The sequence below is a fragment of the Cordyceps javanica genome, chromosome 5 (genome assembly GCF_051103115.1).
Source record: "Cordyceps javanica chromosome 5, complete sequence".
Taxonomy (NCBI): Eukaryota; Fungi; Ascomycota; class Sordariomycetes; order Hypocreales; family Cordycipitaceae; genus Cordyceps; species Cordyceps javanica.
Genome location: NC_139299.1, coordinates 2,313,019 through 2,329,895, shown reverse-complemented (window position 1 = coordinate 2,329,895; position 16,877 = coordinate 2,313,019). Strand labels below are relative to the sequence as shown.

The following is a 16,877-nucleotide window of genomic DNA, read 5'->3' as shown; positions in this document are numbered from 1 at the left end:
TCCTATTAGCGTGCGTTGGGTGGCCCCGGTACAAATACTGTCCGCGTGCCGTGTCGGCTGCCGGTGACTGACCTAGCCAGCATTTGCAGTGGCGTCACTCACCTACCAGTCAGCGGCGAAACCTTGTTATAAGCATCAATGCTGGAGAGGGTGCTCTGATCCCTATTCCCTTCTTGCATAGCGACGCGATCAAAGCAGCGCAAATAATGGATACCAGTATCCAACGTGCGCTCAACGACAAGCTCTATGACAAGCGCAAAATCGGCGCGCTCGAGTACGAAGCCACCCGCGTCCCTTTCTGCCCCAGCTCAGTTGTGAACGAATGCTAACCATTTGGCGCAGGCTCGAGAGGGTGATTCGGGAGTTGGTGGCCAGCAGAGACTACCATAAAGTTCACGACATACTCGAACAGCTCTGCAATGACTTTGCCTATGCGGTTCACCAGCCACATGCCAGAAATGGCGGCTTGATCGGGTTGGCCGCGGCCGCCATAGCTTTAGGCCCAGTAAGAAACTGTTCTTTCGTAGTTGCACTGTTATTGTTTCTACTTGACACCTAGCCATAATGGCACGATGAAATAATACCTCACATCCATACAGCATAACCATGCCTACGTCAAATCGCTAACTAAGGCTGGGACTAGGAACTTCCTCGCTACCTCGCGAAAATTGTGCCGCCTGTATTGGCCTGCTTCACGGACCAGGATGCGAGAGTCAGATATTACGCTTGTGAGGCCATGTATAACATTGCCAAAGTTGCTAAAGGGGAAATCTTGATATATTTTAACAACATATTCGATCAACTTTGCAAAGTATGTTTCCTCATTGCTCATCCTCGCCTCGGGCCATCATTCTTACCATCCCTTTTTCACTAGCTTGGAGCCGATTCAGAACTTTCGGTCAAAAATGGAGCAGAACTGCTTGACCGACTTGTCAAAGACATCGTGTCTGAATCTGCCGCTTCCTATATATCGGTGCTTGAAGCTCCACCGGATATTGAAAACGACAAGGACGAGCAGGACGACCCTCATGCACATCTTCCGACTGCGTTTTCTTTACCTAGATTCATACCTCTTCTGAAAGAACGCATCTGGGTCTCAAATCCTTTTACGCGCCAGTTTTTAGTCGGATGGATCACATTACTGGACTCGATCCCTGATCTGGAGCTCGTAACATACCTCCCCTGCTTTCTATCTGGCCTTCTGAAGTTTCTGTGTGATCAGAACAGCGATGTGCAAACCGCCACTCGATCTTGCTTAGACAAATTTTTGGGCGAGATCAGGCGTATTTCACGAGTCAAAAAGGGCATACTCGAGAGCAAGAAGTCTCGCGAAGGTGGAAAAAGAAAAAGACAAGAGTCAATTGATAGCGGCAGCTACCGACCAGAGCCAGAGGAAGGCGATGAGATAGAAACTGACTTGAGCGACGAAGGAGCTGACGAGAGTTGTGAGGACGACTGGATTCCTGGTCAAGACGTCGAAGTCAATTACAAGGAAATCCTAGAGATCCTTACTGAAGCGTTAGAGTCACCACTTGGTAAGGTTCGCTCCTATGAGATTCGTAACATGCATAGCTGACTACTCGAACAGAAGAAGATAGCCTTTTGGAATCCCTGCGATGGATTGTGGGACTTCTTGACATCTGCCCGGAGGAAGTTTTGCTATTCACGCCGAACATTTTGGCACACATGCTGCCTGCAATGGCCAGCACCAAAGATCCTGTTCAGATGGCCGCAACCAGAGTGAACAACTCTTTAATGGATTACGTGGTCTCGTTGACGGACGAGTCTGTCCCACCGCATTCTGCCCTCCAGGTGCCAGGGTTCTTGAGCTCGAGGCAGACTTTGCCGCCTGAGAAGAACGAGCCAGCTGGCAGCAATCGGGTCTTATTGTCCAGTTTCCGTGAGCCTGACCAAAATACCGCCCCATTGCAGAGCCGCATCGCGTCTGCCCAAATGGGGGTAGTCTCACAGGCTCAACCTGATTTGGACTATGCTGCGGCTGTGAATTCTTTAACTCTGCTTTTCCTGAACGATCATGAGGCTACTCGAGTTGCTGCTCTGACATGGCTCATCATGCTGCACAGAAAAGCACCCAAAAAAGTCCTGGCCTTCAACGACGGCACGTTCCCAGCTCTGCTGAAGACCTTATCCGATCCGTCTGATGCTGTCGTCACAAAGGACTTGCAGCTGCTATCGCAGATTTCACGAAATAGCGAGGATGACTATTTTGCGTACTTCATGGTCAATCTGCTTCAACTGTTTTCCACAGACCGGAAGCTTTTGGAAGTGCGTGGAAACCTGATTATCCGGCAGCTCTGCATCAGCCTCAGCCCGGAAAGGATTTATCGTACCCTGGCGGATTGTATTGAAAAGGAAGAAGACGTTGAATTTGCGAGCATCATGGTTCAGAATCTTAACAATAATCTCATCACCGCCCCACAGCTCGCAGAAGTGCGTAAGAGGCTGCGGAACTTGGAAACTAAAGTATGGTCTCTGTTGATGCCTCAAGCGAGACGAAGATTAACAATAGGAATAGGATGGCCAAACTCTGTTTGTCGCTCTGTTTCGTTCTTGGTGCTACAACGCAGTCGCTACCTTTTCGCTTTGTCTGCTTGCGCAGGCTTATGAACAGGCGTATAACTTGCTGCAGATCTTGTGAGTCTAGATTGGCAATACTCTCTTGCTACATCTGCTAACTCGCCATGAAAGCGGTGAATTAGACATGACCGTCAATATTCTTATTCAAGTCGACAAGTTGGTGCAACTCATCGAGTCTCCGGTCTTCACTTGTACGTTTGACGAAGTAAATCTTCTTTGAATCTGTACATTTGCTTAAAATGACATCATAGACCTTCGCCTGCAACTGCTGGAACCAGAAAAATACCCATACCTATACAAATGTATGTATGGTATCCTTATGCTACTACCGCAATCTTCGGCTTTTGCCGCGCTGAAGAACCGGCTTAACAGCGTCAGCGCTATTGGATATCTGCATGCGGCCCCGCGCAAGTAAGATGACTCCCCCACCGTACATGAAATCCTGTTAAAGTGAGGTGACTGTGCTAATCAATGCTCAGTGCTGCAACGTCGTCTAGCAGCTCCGGTTACGACAGACCGAATCGTCTCAAGGGACGTGAAGAGGGTGGTATTCGTTGGGTGGAGCTGTTAGAGAAATTTCGTAGTGTCCAGGAAAGAGCTCGGCGAGCACAGAGGCAGAGCATGGACAACGATGAGGTCCCCAGCGTCGGTATTGGAGAACTCAGGATAGGTGACGGCTCGTTTGACGTTAGAGGAAAGGATGGCAGAGCCGCCCCTGGCAACGCACCACCTCAAAAGGATGCTAATACACCGGCGGCAAAGAAATCTGGCCTGGGGAGGCAATTTGGAAGACTTGGGGGCGCAGTCTCGGGCAGGAGCAAGCGTAATACTTGAGCAGACTCGCAGTTGGTTAATCATGTAGTGATAAATTTGCACAGCAGTATGGGGCCTTTATCCGTTTGTCCAGTCACCTCCTTTTTACCGGTGTTTCGCGTTCCACTAGGCCTTGAAAGGCAGCATCTCGTCGTGAGGTCATCCTTTGAAGCTCCCTTCGATAGGCATTCAACTCGGTCCTTGCCAAGTCTGGATCGCTCGGAAGACCACGAAATACCGATATACGCTTCTCAAGATCTTTCCTATTTTCAACCAAGGCAAGGTAGCCTTGTTCTTCTTGTAGTATATCATGCACTGTAAAGACTAACGACGCGGTGGAAGATTTCAGCGATGCATTTCTTCTCTCAAATTCTGGTACTTGAGCCGTCATCGATTGTACGATGCGCTGCAGCTCTACGTTGCGTTTCCCAAAGAGTTCTCGTAGGTTATGCACCCCATGCTGGATCATGCTTAGCACGTAGTTGGTGTGCACGATTTCTGAGTGAATGTGTCGATGCAACGCTTCGGTTCGAGATGTCATCTGCTCAGTCTCAAATATGGCAGACTGGATATCGAGAATTACGGCGGCCAGGCACTCGGGTTCTGGCAGGGAAACTCGAGCAGATACCGCCATGGAGGACATGGAATGGAGTGCGACTCTCCCTTCTTTGGGCAGCTCTTGTTGAACAATATCCAGTATTGCATTTTTTATTGCAGCCACCGTGGCAGGCCCCTCAGTGTCTTCTAAATCTGCACTTGGAGACATCTGACTGAAGAAATCTCGATCAACTCGCGCGAACAGACGAGCTTCCTCGGACGTCTTGTCGTTGAAAGCGATGAGATCAAGCAGCGCTTTCAAGGTGTCGGCGTTACGTTCAAACGGCGGTGGCTGGCGGCTTGGGAATTGCAAGGCAACCCAGGAATCGACAACTGACCAATCTCTGGCCTCTGTAGCGGCAATCCGGGCAATTGATGGCGAGAACATGGAATCAGGCGCGTCTGCCTCAGGACGACCGCGCAAATGAGCCATGGCAGACAACTGGTTAGACGGCAGACGGTAACTATTCGAGAGCGGGTAAGAGCATAAAAGGATATTCTGCGTCTGGAGCCCGAGACGGCGCGTGTGGTCGCTGCGTGCCTGCGCTTTGAAGATATTTAAGATGCAATGTAGGTCGATGAGCCGTAACGTTTGCACTGGGGCACTGGGCTGATACTTAAGCCACTCGGACAATGGCTGGGCAGCTAGGTTCACAATGGTAACCGTGGCGAGACGGAAAGATCTACGCGACATATGTACGAATGAAACTAGATATAAAACCACAGGATATTCTTTCAAATTGAGCAACAAGACATGCTCTTCACCATCCCCCCTTGAAGCTATGAGCCGTGTAGAAGAGGAAGCGCTGGTTAGGCTATCAATAAGGCCCTGAGTCCAGGTACTCGGTACGAATAATAACTCAGTATGTGGTGGTGGAGCTCACCTCCTCGCGCTACAGCAAATAAGGAGCACGGCAGTGGCCACTTTGATCTTGTCCGGCTAGCGTGCACTGCTGGCATTTATTTACCTTGGTGACATGCATACTCACCTACCTACCTAGGTAGATAAAAGGACAGCGTGGGCCGTTGAACCATCGCACTCCAATACGTGCACCCGCGCAAGCTGAATTTTCTTTTGTATAGCTCTGAGGAGTTAAAGCCGTCCGCCGCAGATTTACTATACAGAGACTTTCGTGACTTTTGCTGCTGGCCTATTCAGCGCTCGAAAGGCCCCGAGCAGTCACGCAACCAACTTCCGCCAGGACTTGCCGATTTGAGATTCCCCGAGTGACAACACCCGCCAGCTTCAATATTACCACAAGAACGAGGGCGAAAACATGCGGTTCCCCTTATCCCACTTGGCTATTACTGCCGGCGTCCTTGCAACAGCCACCGCACTATCTGCGCAGGACATTGCGGCTGATCTTCCTGTGTCCTCGCTGCTGAACAATGCGCAGACGCACCTAGCCAGAGGCGAGACCAGCGAAGCCATTCTCTATTACGACGCTGCCATCGCCAGGGACCCGAATAACTATTTGACCATTTTCAAGCGCGCGACTGCATTCCTGTCCATCGGTCGAGCCAGTCAGGCAACAGACGATTTCAACAAAGTACTGGTCTTAAAGCCTGGCTTTCAGGGCGCTCACGTCCAGCTGGCAAAAATCAAGTCAAAGGTCGCAGATTGGAGTGGTGCCAGGGCAGATTATACCGCGGCAGAAAAAGCTGGGGACTCTCCTGAGCTTGTCGACTTGGCGGAAGCCGAAATTGCTGCGACCGCTGCAGAAGAGGCCTCAAAGAACCAGAACTGGGATGACTGTGTCAAAAACGCCGGTACTGCTATTGTCATTGCGTCTCGATCTCTAGCTCTACGCCAGCTTCGGTCCAACTGTAGGTTCGCGCGCGGTGAAATTGAGGAGGGCATGGGCGACCTGCAACACGTTCTGCACTTGAAGCCTGGCGACACATCACCTCACGTTCTCATCTCTGCTACAAGCTTCTATGCTCTAGGCGATATTGACAATGGCCTGTCACAAATTCGCAAGTGTCTCCATTCCGACCCTGACTCAAAGGTCTGCAAGAAGCTTCACAAGCAGCAAAAGGCGTTTCAGAAGGGCCTGAATCGAGCTACGGGACAGCTTCACAGAGGCCAAACAACAACGGCTGGAAGAACTCTTGTTGGCACGGAAGAGGAGGCAGGGTTAATCACGTTACTCAAAGAACAAACAGAAGAGTTGAGACAGTCCGGATTCATTCCTGAGAAGGCCCCTGCGCAATTATATGGCCAGCTTATTGAGATGATATGCCATGCCTACTTAGAGGTATGGATTTTCCTTAAATTAGTCACTATTCGGAACTGCTAACGCGATAACATGATAGGGTAATCACAAGAATGTCGAAAAATACTGCGAGGAAGCTCTCGAGTTGAACGCTGACTCATTCTGGGGCATGCTGTACCGAGCAAAAGCTCTGCTGAAGAAGGAAGAATTCGAAGCCGCCATTAAGACCCTCGAGAGTGCCGGTGAATTGCATACCGATAAGCATGACAAGATTAAGCCTGTTTTGAACAAAGCCAAGATTGCCTTGAAACGCAGCCAGACGAAGGACTACTACAAGGTTCTTGGCGTGGCCAGTGATTCGGACGAGAGACAAATCAAGTCGGCATACCGCAAGGCTTCTAAGCAATTCCATCCTGACAAGGCTCACAAGCAAGGCATATCAAAGGAAGACGCTGAGAAGAAGATGGCTGCAATCAATGAGGCTTATGAAGTCCTGAGCGACCCCGAGCTTCGTGCCCGTTTCGATCGAGGTGATGACCCCAACTCTCAGGAGAGAGGGAACCCTTTCCAAGGTAGTCCATTTGGAGGAGGTGGCGGCGGACACCCTTTCATGTTCCAGCAAGGCGGCGGTCAGCAGTTCAAGTTTAACTTTCCTGGTGGCGGGGGCCCTTTCGGGTTCTAGAGACCCAAGTTGTAGATCCAGTAGGAATAAAAGACACTCATCCGAACCCTTATCCCTCTCCAAACTCTCACACCCTCGAGCTTTGTACATTCATATCACGGTATGGCCAGGCTCACTGGGGCACACAATACAATTGCGGAGGAGCGGGCATGTGATCTCCATGGCAACGAGTTTATCGCTGAGAAATGCAGTAGTTTTCAAGACATTATCGAACGATGGAAGAGAATAAATGAGCAACTCTGGGGGAAAAATACATGTAAACAGTTCTAACTGCATAGTCCTCACATAACCCAAACATGACCGTCGCGCAAGAATTATGTTCTATACATACCACCAGCGTTTGTTGGCTGGCTATATGTGACAGGCATCATAGCCCTCGAAATAACTTTTGGGGGCAGAATTGTGAATACAGTGGCGAGTGGACACAGTAGACCCTTGCTGCCACACTGGCACAAAAAAAGAGGAGATGTTGACGACATGTCATATCTCATGCGTGTACATTGACATGAAGTTCACATCTTTCCGTTGCAAAAGCGTTACTGCCTATCATTGCGTCGGATAAAATAAGCCCTGATAAAATCCGATCATTAGAAACATACACAACAAAGAACGATTCAACCTGGGAAAAGAAGGATCTTTCTACATACTTTGAGAATTCATAAGCTGACCAGCAAATGGCGGTACTGGGCATAGTTGTGACAATGCGAGGTCGGACACCCTTGAAGAAGCCGCGAAAGCCTTCGCGTTGATACAGCAAGCGGCAGCCGCCAACGAAACTGTTTATATTCTGCACAGCAGGATCGGTGGATGTTCCCTTGGTCTGCAAAATCGTCTTGATGACATCCATAGGGGTAGTAAGACCAGCTGCGAAACCGCCGGCGACAGCACCCGCCAAACAGTGAGTCACGGGGTCGTACCTCTTGGTTGGGTTCAGAGTTGTCGATAGCGATTCGTATGCAAGAAACTGCAGGGCCGTGAAGGGGACTGTCATAGAGAGCGTCGTGGGATATGATAGATAAAAGGCGCCAAGACCTTCATTTCTGTATATGTACTTGGCACAGTCAACCATGGATCGGTACATCTTGCTGGAATCTTGAATCTGCATTCGTTGCTTGATGACTGCATCATGATTGTTAGATGATGTTTCACGGGATGAATGTGGACGTGTTAAATACCATCAAATGGGTTCATAAAAGCATCGCTGGCAATCGTGGCCGCCGCACCGCTCGTAGCTACACAGAAAAGTGTGTCAGTAAGGGCTCCTGCACATCACATCAATCGTCGGCTTAGACTTACCGGCTGCAAGTGGGTGGTGGACACCTGCTTGATTTCCACCCATAGCATGTTTAACAGCCTCGTACGTAGCAAAGTACACCGCATGCGCAGGGCCTGTTCGATCCGTTAGTGTTGTAGCTAGTTTATCAACTATATCGACCATCATACCAGCTCCGACAATAACGCTGGACATTCCTCGCCAGAGGCTAAAGAAGCCCTCGCCAGCTGCCATTTGATACGTACTACGAAGCACGCCACTGTAGGCAATAGTCGTGTTCGGGTTAAGGACTTGCATGCGCGTCTACATGCAGAGTTAGTAAAAGGCCATCAATGACGTCCGTAATTGGGAGCTATACCTTGACCGCATCAATAGGATACATGACAGTATGTTCCTGTTTTTCGGTTAATCGAGATTGCATATGAAGCTTGGCGTTGGTGGTGCGCAACGTGTCGACAGGGCGAGCAAAGGGGCAGAACCTACGGCAATGCCTGCAAAAGCGCCAGCTGCCATGTTTTGAAGCAGAGAGAAATTGGGTGGCAGCGACTCATAGCTAATGGTCAGAGTGTTAGCGCTCAGATGAAGCAAAGCCCCCAAAGACAAATGCGTACTCATATTCCTCGGCTTCGGCAGTTGGCAAGGCCATTTCGGCCACAGCTGTAGGCGCTGGGCCGAAGGCTTTCGAGTCTATGGCCGCCAGGTTGACGGCTAGGCAAAATAATGCGGTTCGGGCGCGCACCAAACTGTCACAGTATCGTGCGTCGAGTGGCCGACGTGGATTTTTTTCGGTAGTGGTGGAGGAGGGAGAAAAGGGTGCGCTCCTGTCGGATGCACCAAGAGCCGGTTGACTAGCCGGTCGTGGCAGGGAGAACAGATGCGAAAAGACTGAAGCAAGTAAGTACAAGAAGGGTCGATCTTCAGGCAGAGGCGGTAGAGCGAATGTCAGAATGCGACCTGTATAGTCAGGTGTGCAAGCGACAATGCTTTAGTAGACATCGAGGTTGTCTAGAGTACATTAGGAAATTTTGCGTTTCTCCGTTCGCGGCCTCGGAGTCCGGTGCGACTAGCCACAGTCCAGGTTGGGTCTCATTAGCTGTGCGGGTTGGTAGCTAGGAAGTACTTACTTACTTACAGTACCTACCGAGGTAGGTGCCCACTGCCAATCAGAAGGTACTTACTTTACTTAGGTTGTAGCACGCTGGGGCTAACCAGATGCTAAGTACCTAAGTAAGTACTTAGGTACCTAAGGTAGGTAGGTAGGTAGGTAAGTACTGAGTAGCCACCACACTCTGCATGCTGCTGGAGTGTCACTGAAAAGAAGTCCACGTATTTTGCAATTAAGTACTTAGCCAAGCTGACGCTCTTGGAAGACATCTTGGCAATTGACCATACTGTCACAGGAGAAAATAGCGGCGTCTGTTCCCCTGGCAAGCAACAGTCTCATTCTCGTACACACTATCAATGGTGGCGCGTTGTGACCAAGGCTATATTCACACACATTTTCGTAGGTGGACGGTCACATAAAATTTCAGCTGCAGATTGTACCATTCGCCCTGTCACCGGCTACAAAGCAGTGTACATTGGTTGCATGAACACAAGCGGCAGACATCAACACGTCAAATTCAGCTACTAAGTAGACGTGTTGTCTGTTGAAGGGTCTTTTGCCTGTCTTAAGAGCGACCCAAGGAGATAACGTCAAGCCGGCTGCAGTATGTACATACATAGTCCGCCAAATCCCATTGCAATCGCCGGCTCCTCGGTGTCGGGCATCTGATAAGCGGAACTTCCGGCAGGGGTGCGTGCCCCTGCTCGCAGCCAACCCAGTCAGTGTATGTGCACTCAGTAATAGGCTAATGCACATTTTGATCACCACCGTGGGAAAATCCGAGTGCTGCTTTTCTTGTCTGCCATCTCTCAAGCTCATGTTGTTCGCGAGAACCACGCTCGTTTTAGTATTGAGTCTAGCTATCATTTTGCCCATTGATGCAAAAGCACGGCCAACCTCGCATCCAATAACTATCAGATGGGAAAGTGGATGCCCACAAATTCCACTCAGCCCCAAGAGGGGCGGCTGCGACTACTCTGTACTCAGTAATAAGCTGGTGACCATGCCACAAAGCCGGACTGTCGTAACGCCGAAGGACACATCAGCAGCACGTCAAGATCCGCCGTACCCGCCGTAGGCTCCCCCCCAGGGAACTCTCCATTCCGAGGCCTACTTCCTAAACAGGCCCTGAGCAAACCTGGTACATCGTGCCACGCACCCACTGCTCGCGCAGATAGTAAGCCCAATTGCCGCATCTCTGGGGTCATCTTTACTTATTTCGGCTGCTTGCATGTTTACTCATAATAGTCTCAGCTGTAGTAAAAACCGGTGACAGTGCATTTGTGCAGATTAGTCTCCTAATCTGTCGTCCTCTAATTGACCGCACTAGACCATACTACTCCCGCGACGACCATGCTGCGTCTGCCGCAATTGGTATATCAGCCCCAGTACGCCCGCGTCCGGTTCAGCGGTATTCGCCGCACTATTCTCACGGCTTAAGCCTTTGGCGGGTGATGTCTCCCAAACAGATTCGCCCAAAATTCCATCGCCATCCCCAACATCCTCACCATCCTCACCATCCTCATCAAACGCATTAAACTCTTCATCAAGCTTGTGTATCGAGGTCCTCGGTGCAATCTTTCCAGGCTCTTCAGCGATTTTGCTCTCCTCAAGTCTTATATTCCGTGATACGCGAGACTTTGGCAGCCCTTTACTACCACGCCCACCACTCGGGACATGGTGCCGTGGATCTAGAAGCATCGACGCCATGGGAGACGGCTGTGCTATTCCCGATGGTCCTCTCATTGTTATTCTATCGCCAGGCGAGACCGGGAGATCGCGTCGTCCATCAGATCGTCCAATTTGAGACGTATGCAAGTCTGCTGCTAGAGTCGGCGAGCTCAGACTTGGAAATGCGGGAGGCGGATGAAACTGACGCCTTGCCCTGGGGGGAAGATGGCCAGGGATCCCCGTTCTTGGATTGATAACATAGTTATCCAGGAAACCATAGTATGAGGCTGCCATTTTTCCATGCTTGGTAGTGTAATAGTCCTCTCGGACGTCGGGTACAGAGTCTCGCTTGCCGCCGCTACCCACACCCACACCCTTCTTGAAGTCAAACACTGCAAATGAGCAGACATACCCAAGTCCGTCAACATGAACTGTGAATTCGCGGAAGAAGTCAACAATCTGGTCGCTGCATTTCGGGAGGGCGAATAAGAGGAGCATTGGGGTCGTGATGATTCCCATGACTTCCTCCAGGAAAATCACGACTTTCATTTTGTAAAGCTCGGCGAACTCCTTTTTCACTTCGAAGCTGTGCAGTCTGCCTTCCCAATGGTCAGGCATATAGTGCGTATATTCGATGACGTTGCGCAGGGCATATTCGGGGTTGAATACAGCAGTTTCTTCGGATACCATGCCTCGAGTCATGGCCCATATGGCTCCGAAAATGCCTAGGTAGAACAGGACTGTTCTATCCTTGGTGATTTCAAATCCGAGAAATAATTCCGAGTCAAGAACCGTGCATACTGCAAGTACGGCGGTTATCGCACCGGACATGAAAGCCACACTTCTCGCTATATCTTCAGTCATCCGCTTCGGAAATTGGTCAACGTATCGTGTTGCGAAGGGAAAAGACATATGAAGCCTCTCATAAAAAATATGCGGTAACTCGTTGAATTCACGGAACTTCCACTCTGCAAGTGCAGTATATTTCCGTGCGGCTGCTAATTTAGGGTCCTTTTGGTACTCCTGAGACAAATATCAGCAATCGATCATCTGAGGAGCCAATGCATCACTCACATTGTAGTAGGTGAAAAAGTAGACAATAATGACATATGCAAGGACGACAGGGGCGAATATAAGATTCAAGATGCCTGCAAAGAAAAGTCTCTGACGCAATTTCTCACTCAGGATTTTTCGGCGATCGGCCCGGAGAAAATCCTGCTGCACTTGGCCGAGTTCATTGAAAGCCATGTCAAGAATACCGTAGTGAAGATACCACTCCATCGTCTTGGAGAAGAGCTGCCTTTCTTGCAAGAAAGGAATCGGTAGCGAAAGATTCAATACATCTTTGTTTATCATGGCAATAAGATAATTCTCTTTTCGCATGAGCCTGTTTGCGATATCGTGAGCGTCTAGTCTTTCCTTTGACTGGCTACCCATGAAACGTCGCAGTCTGGCTGGTATATTTGTTGCTGTTTTAGGATTTTGGTCTCGCAAAGCCATGATCCTGGCCACAATGTCTTGCCAAGACACGGTTTGCATGTCTTGCTCCGGGATTTCCAATAGACAGATATAGAACTCTCGTATATGTATCAAGCGACGTATCTCGAAGAAATATTGGACAGATTTCCAGATGAAGAAAAAAGAGTATAGCCAGATTCCGAGGTTCCAGAAGCCTGACATCTTGCGAGTGCATTGAGTGATGATTACCTGCTCCAGAGACTTGCTCTCCGGCACTTTTCCATAGTCGACACATTGGGTGAGAAATGTGAGCAGAACCGCGACAAACAACGTTTCCCTACAAAACTCGTGGTCAGAAACTGTCTGAATCACACATAGCGTAAATTTGTCCTTACAGAAGCCAGAGCGCGTTCGAGCAAAGAATACACCACATGCCTCCCCCTTCATAATAGTCGTAGACATCTCTCATGAAGCTGTCCAAGCTGGAAGTATTTACCCATCGCCACAGAGCGCGTTCTCGCCTACCGCCTGGGCGAGTATTTCTCATCATTGAACGGGGGTAGTAGCTTTTATTAGCGTCATCCCGGTATATTCGCTGCTGTCGATTGACTGTTTCCCATTGGGCTCTTAGCGTCCTAGGCGATGGTGTTCTCCAAGTCGCCGGTTCCAGTGTATCATGAGTAGTCGCTCCTTTCAAGGCATCTAGCCGTTGTATTGACTCTGAGTTGTTCTCAACTAGTAGAGAGGCTGGGACGTCTTCGTCTTGGTCATCCTCGTCAGCTGCCCAGGCAAGGGGCGACGGTCTACTTTTATATTGTCGCGTCAAAGAGGGAGGCTGGCCGCGTTCGGCCATGATGCTTCCGTCCGTCAGGCGACTTTCCTCATCTTTGATATTTTTGACTTGAACATCTTCAAATTCGTGCTTTAGGTTTGCCTCGTCGAGCGCTCGCATTCTTCTGCCTTCGATATCAATAGAGTCGTTGTCACGAGATCGAAGCTGTTCATAGAACGATTTAGTGGCATTTCTGAAGGGGACTTCCATTTCGGCAGAATCGTTTCGTAAATGCAATAATCGAATTAGTGGTGAAAGGCGAGACTAAAAGCAGAATGTCTGCCAAAGTGGCTGATGACGGTTGCACGTGGCGAAATAAGGCACGAGCTCAAAGCATTCGACAATAGCTTACTGCTAGCATGTGCAAGCACCCACTTGAGTTGATCGCTATCACTTGATCATTCTACCAAGCAAAACGGTGGGATTTCACGGCGCGAGCTCAATGACCTGGTGTTGCTGAGGAGAGCACGGTCGTTGAGGTAGGTAGCCAGCCATTCGCCAGGTGCTCATGTGCCGACCACTGTGGGGCGCGCCGATACGATTGGCAGTGACACAACTCGGGGTGTTCCCACGGCACCTAGCCTACTGGTAGTATCTAGGTACCTAAGTACCTATGTACTAAGTCCTTAGTTATTAGTCCTAATAAAGAGGGTTCGCTATGTACCAAGTTTATTTCAAACACTATCCCTTTGCTTGTCTTCACTTCCAGCAAAATTTCCCGGAGCTCGCAGAAGCTCATGCTTGTCAGAGCATCCAGCATTGGCTTCAAGCCAAGTCTGGTTGTAGACCCACAAGACGCGCCTACTGCCTAGGTAGTTAGTAGGTACTTACAGTGGGGAGACAAAACTTGTACGTGGTACGCCGCGCGTGTTCCGCATATTCCAACCCCCGATCGTGAACAAGTACTCCGTAGCCGAGTTCCATTTCACTGCTTGATTCAATACCAGCCAGCAAACGGTCGCTAGCAACCAAGACAATTTAGCTGTAGTGAGAGCTGCCATCTCTGCGCCTGATTCTAAGTGGCAGGTCCATTCAAACTGTTCTTCTTTGCGACTTGGGCGTGTTGGATCAGCATTGCAGGTGCGCTGCCTCAACGGAAAAGCCGCATTAAAACCAGGTCCGAGTTGCCGCAGATCAGGTGTTCAGCCATTAGTTGCACATTACTTACCAGCCGCCAAACAATTCTCCGGTATACACACAGAGATATTTTGTGGCGTTGTTTCCATCTCTTGCATCATGCCGCCTGCCACCCCATCAGGCATCAGCAGCCGCCCTGAAATCCCCAGGGCGGAAGAAGCGAAGGCTCACATGGTCGTGTCAGGAAAGGGAGCAAACCCTCTGGCTACCAGGGTATCTGCTGTCTTGTCTACATCATACTCCGGTGCAGATATTCGCGATGCGATAGCTCTTATGGATCAACGCGGCATAAAAAACAACGGGAAAACACGGCGGAGATTTCGACTGGAACTACAGAAGGAAATCATCGAGAAAAATGGCAAGATACTGGACAATTTTGGCTACGTGTCAGAGGTAAGTCAAGCGAGGCTCATCTTGCAATATGCCGCTGACTGTAAAAGCAACTGAAACATATCAAGACGATTCTTGATAAACTTAACACCGAATATAATGAGATGAAGCGCACAGTAGCTAGTGCAAGTGACGAAATGGAACCGTCGCTTGCGGAAGCGTCAGCTCTGCTTGAACAACGAAGAGGTGCTGAAAGGAGACGGCGTATACTCCAGGCTTTGCATGAGCGCTTCGTATTATCCGAAGTTGAAGAATTGGCGCTCGTCTCGACTGCTGAACCGGTGAATGGTAATTTTTTTGCCGCGCTCGCCAAAGCCATGAAGATTACTCAAGAGTGTGAAATACTTCTCGGTTTCGAAAGGCAAACTCTGGCTTCGGATATCATGGAGAAAGCATCAAAGAATATTGGGCTTGGCTATCAGAAACTTTACAAATGGGTTCAGCGTGAGTTCAAGACTCTTGATCTTGAAAGCCCTCAAATGGGCGCTACTATGAGAAAGGCTCTCACAGTGCTCGCCGCCAGACCATCGTTGTTTCAAAACTGCCTCGATTCTTTTGCGGACGCGAGACAAGAGGTTCTATCCGATGCGTTTTTTGCGGCTCTGACTGGGGATGGCATTGGCGGAAGCTCTGCTACAATCAAGCCAATAGATATGATCGCGCATGATCCTCTCCGTTATGTTGGCGATATGCTAGCGTGGATTCATTCCGCCGCAGTGAGCGAAAGAGAGGCTCTGGAGGTTCTATTTGTCGCCGATGGCGAAGAACTTGTTAAAGGTATCAACAGCGGCCGGGATGCTGAACTGTGGAAAATCATATCCGATGATGACAATGATTTCAATACTTTGAACGCCCTGAATAATCTTGTCGACAGGAACGTATCTGGCGCTGCTCTCATACTCCGGCAACGAGTAGAGCAAGTCATTCAAGCTAACGAAGATTCCATTTCGGCATACAAACTAGCAAATCTACTCAAGTTCTATGTTGTCATGCTTCTCAAATTACTCGGACCGGACTGCAGTCTCCTAGATTCGGTTGGCGGGTTAGAGAAGGAGGCTATGCGGCAATTCAGGGCTTTGCTCCGGGAGCACATTGCTGCCGTTCGAGCCGAGCCCCAATCCATGCCTTCTGACCTAAGCCCGCCAGTGTTCTTGCAGGATGCCCTCAAACAGATCAGAATCATGTTGGACACATATGAAACATCTCTGTCAACCACCGAAAGTAGCGAAAACGGCACCGAGAAAGTCCTGACCGAAGCTATAGACCCCTTTATTCTCGACAGTGAAGCTCTGGCGAAATCTATGCCAACCCCACGCAGCTCTATATACCTTATCAATTGTCGCCTAGCTGTTGCGAATTGCTTCAGGCAAAGCAGTTTAACAAGCAAGCGGGAAGATCAAACCATGGCATTAATCGACGAGGAGGTGACGATTTTGAGAGACTCTCAGTTAGAGTTCTTCCATCAAGGATCGGGCCTTTCGGCTATGATTACAGCCATAAAGGGGCAGACAGATTCCGATCTAAATCTGATCACAGTCAGCAAGCTCTCAGCCTCAAGCAGTGAATTGGATCATTTTCTCCCGTCGGCATATATCGATGCCCTCGAGCGACTCGGACCGCTTCGAGACTCCAGCCTTGCGCGTACAATAACAGACGACGCAGCGGAGCGCTTCTGCGCGGATTTCGAGCTGTTGGAGATGCATATTGATTCACTAGATGCAGCCAAACGCGAGGACGGCGACGGAAATCACGAAAGTCTCCGGGCCGTGTTTCCACGCACAGCGACTGAGATTCGGGTACTACTGTCGTAGACAATGCGCAGGCAAATGTGGTCAGCGATGGCCGAACTAGGCAAAGTCACTTGTGGAAAGCCCTGTTTGCCTTCATTTACAGTCGTTGCTAGCAACTTCAGAGAAGGGCTATGCAAAACACACGATGAAGCTCCTTTGGTTAGAAGATGCGAAATGAATTGCTAGCTAGAATATGAGAGTAATTCCGCAGTCCCTTATTTCATAGACATATTAAGAGCCCACCAGTGGTCAGTTGTGCGAGCTACTCCTGGTCTGATACATTGCTAGGCGTTTCTGAACCAGGGAAGTCTTCTG

General features: G+C 49.6%; 6 protein-coding genes across 6 annotated transcripts; 3 read left to right on the top strand and 3 right to left on the bottom strand.

Moving 5' to 3' along the window:
* Window positions 1–206: 206 nt before the first annotated feature.
* Window positions 207–3,432, top strand: V2A60_007938 (vacuolar protein 14 C-terminal Fig4p binding-domain-containing protein; the record flags this gene model as incomplete). Its single annotated transcript, XM_083259218.1, has 9 exons — window positions 207–274; window positions 343–505; window positions 644–811; window positions 875–1,535; window positions 1,589–2,484; window positions 2,537–2,655; window positions 2,710–2,789; window positions 2,850–3,009; window positions 3,078–3,432. 9 exons carry the CDS (start codon window positions 207–209, stop codon window positions 3,430–3,432), a joined length of 2,670 nt encoding a protein of 889 aa, XP_083115344.1.
* A 73-nt stretch (window positions 3,433–3,505) lies between these two features.
* V2A60_007937 (uncharacterized protein) lies at window positions 3,506–4,441 on the bottom strand (the record flags this gene model as incomplete). Its single annotated transcript, XM_083259217.1, has 1 exon — window positions 3,506–4,441. The coding sequence occupies one exon, from the start codon at window positions 4,439–4,441 to the stop codon at window positions 3,506–3,508; it is 936 nt and encodes a 311-aa protein (XP_083115343.1).
* Window positions 4,442–5,285: 844 nt separating this feature from the next.
* V2A60_007936 (uncharacterized protein) lies at window positions 5,286–6,906 on the top strand (the record flags this gene model as incomplete). The annotated part of the gene is made up of 2 exons (XM_083259216.1): window positions 5,286–6,266; window positions 6,325–6,906. The coding sequence occupies 2 exons, from the start codon at window positions 5,286–5,288 to the stop codon at window positions 6,904–6,906; spliced, it is 1,563 nt and encodes a 520-aa protein (XP_083115342.1).
* A 536-nt stretch (window positions 6,907–7,442) lies between these two features.
* Window positions 7,443–8,825, bottom strand: V2A60_007935 (mitochondrial carrier domain-containing protein; the record flags this gene model as incomplete). Its single annotated transcript, XM_083259215.1, has 8 exons — window positions 7,443–7,476; window positions 7,554–8,025; window positions 8,082–8,138; window positions 8,203–8,295; window positions 8,350–8,482; window positions 8,538–8,573; window positions 8,663–8,732; window positions 8,791–8,825. The coding sequence occupies 8 exons, from the start codon at window positions 8,823–8,825 to the stop codon at window positions 7,443–7,445; spliced, it is 930 nt and encodes a 309-aa protein (XP_083115341.1).
* A 1,785-nt stretch (window positions 8,826–10,610) lies between these two features.
* V2A60_007934 (autophagy protein ATG9) lies at window positions 10,611–12,236 on the bottom strand (the record flags this gene model as incomplete). The annotated part of the gene is made up of 2 exons (XM_083259214.1): window positions 10,611–11,978; window positions 12,030–12,236. The coding sequence occupies 2 exons, from the start codon at window positions 12,234–12,236 to the stop codon at window positions 10,611–10,613; spliced, it is 1,575 nt and encodes a 524-aa protein (XP_083115340.1).
* A 2,245-nt stretch (window positions 12,237–14,481) lies between these two features.
* V2A60_007933 (oligomeric complex COG6-domain-containing protein) lies at window positions 14,482–16,583 on the top strand (the record flags this gene model as incomplete). Its single annotated transcript, XM_083259213.1, has 2 exons — window positions 14,482–14,775; window positions 14,823–16,583. 2 exons carry the CDS (start codon window positions 14,482–14,484, stop codon window positions 16,581–16,583), a joined length of 2,055 nt encoding a protein of 684 aa, XP_083115339.1.
* Window positions 16,584–16,877: the final 294 nt, after the last annotated feature.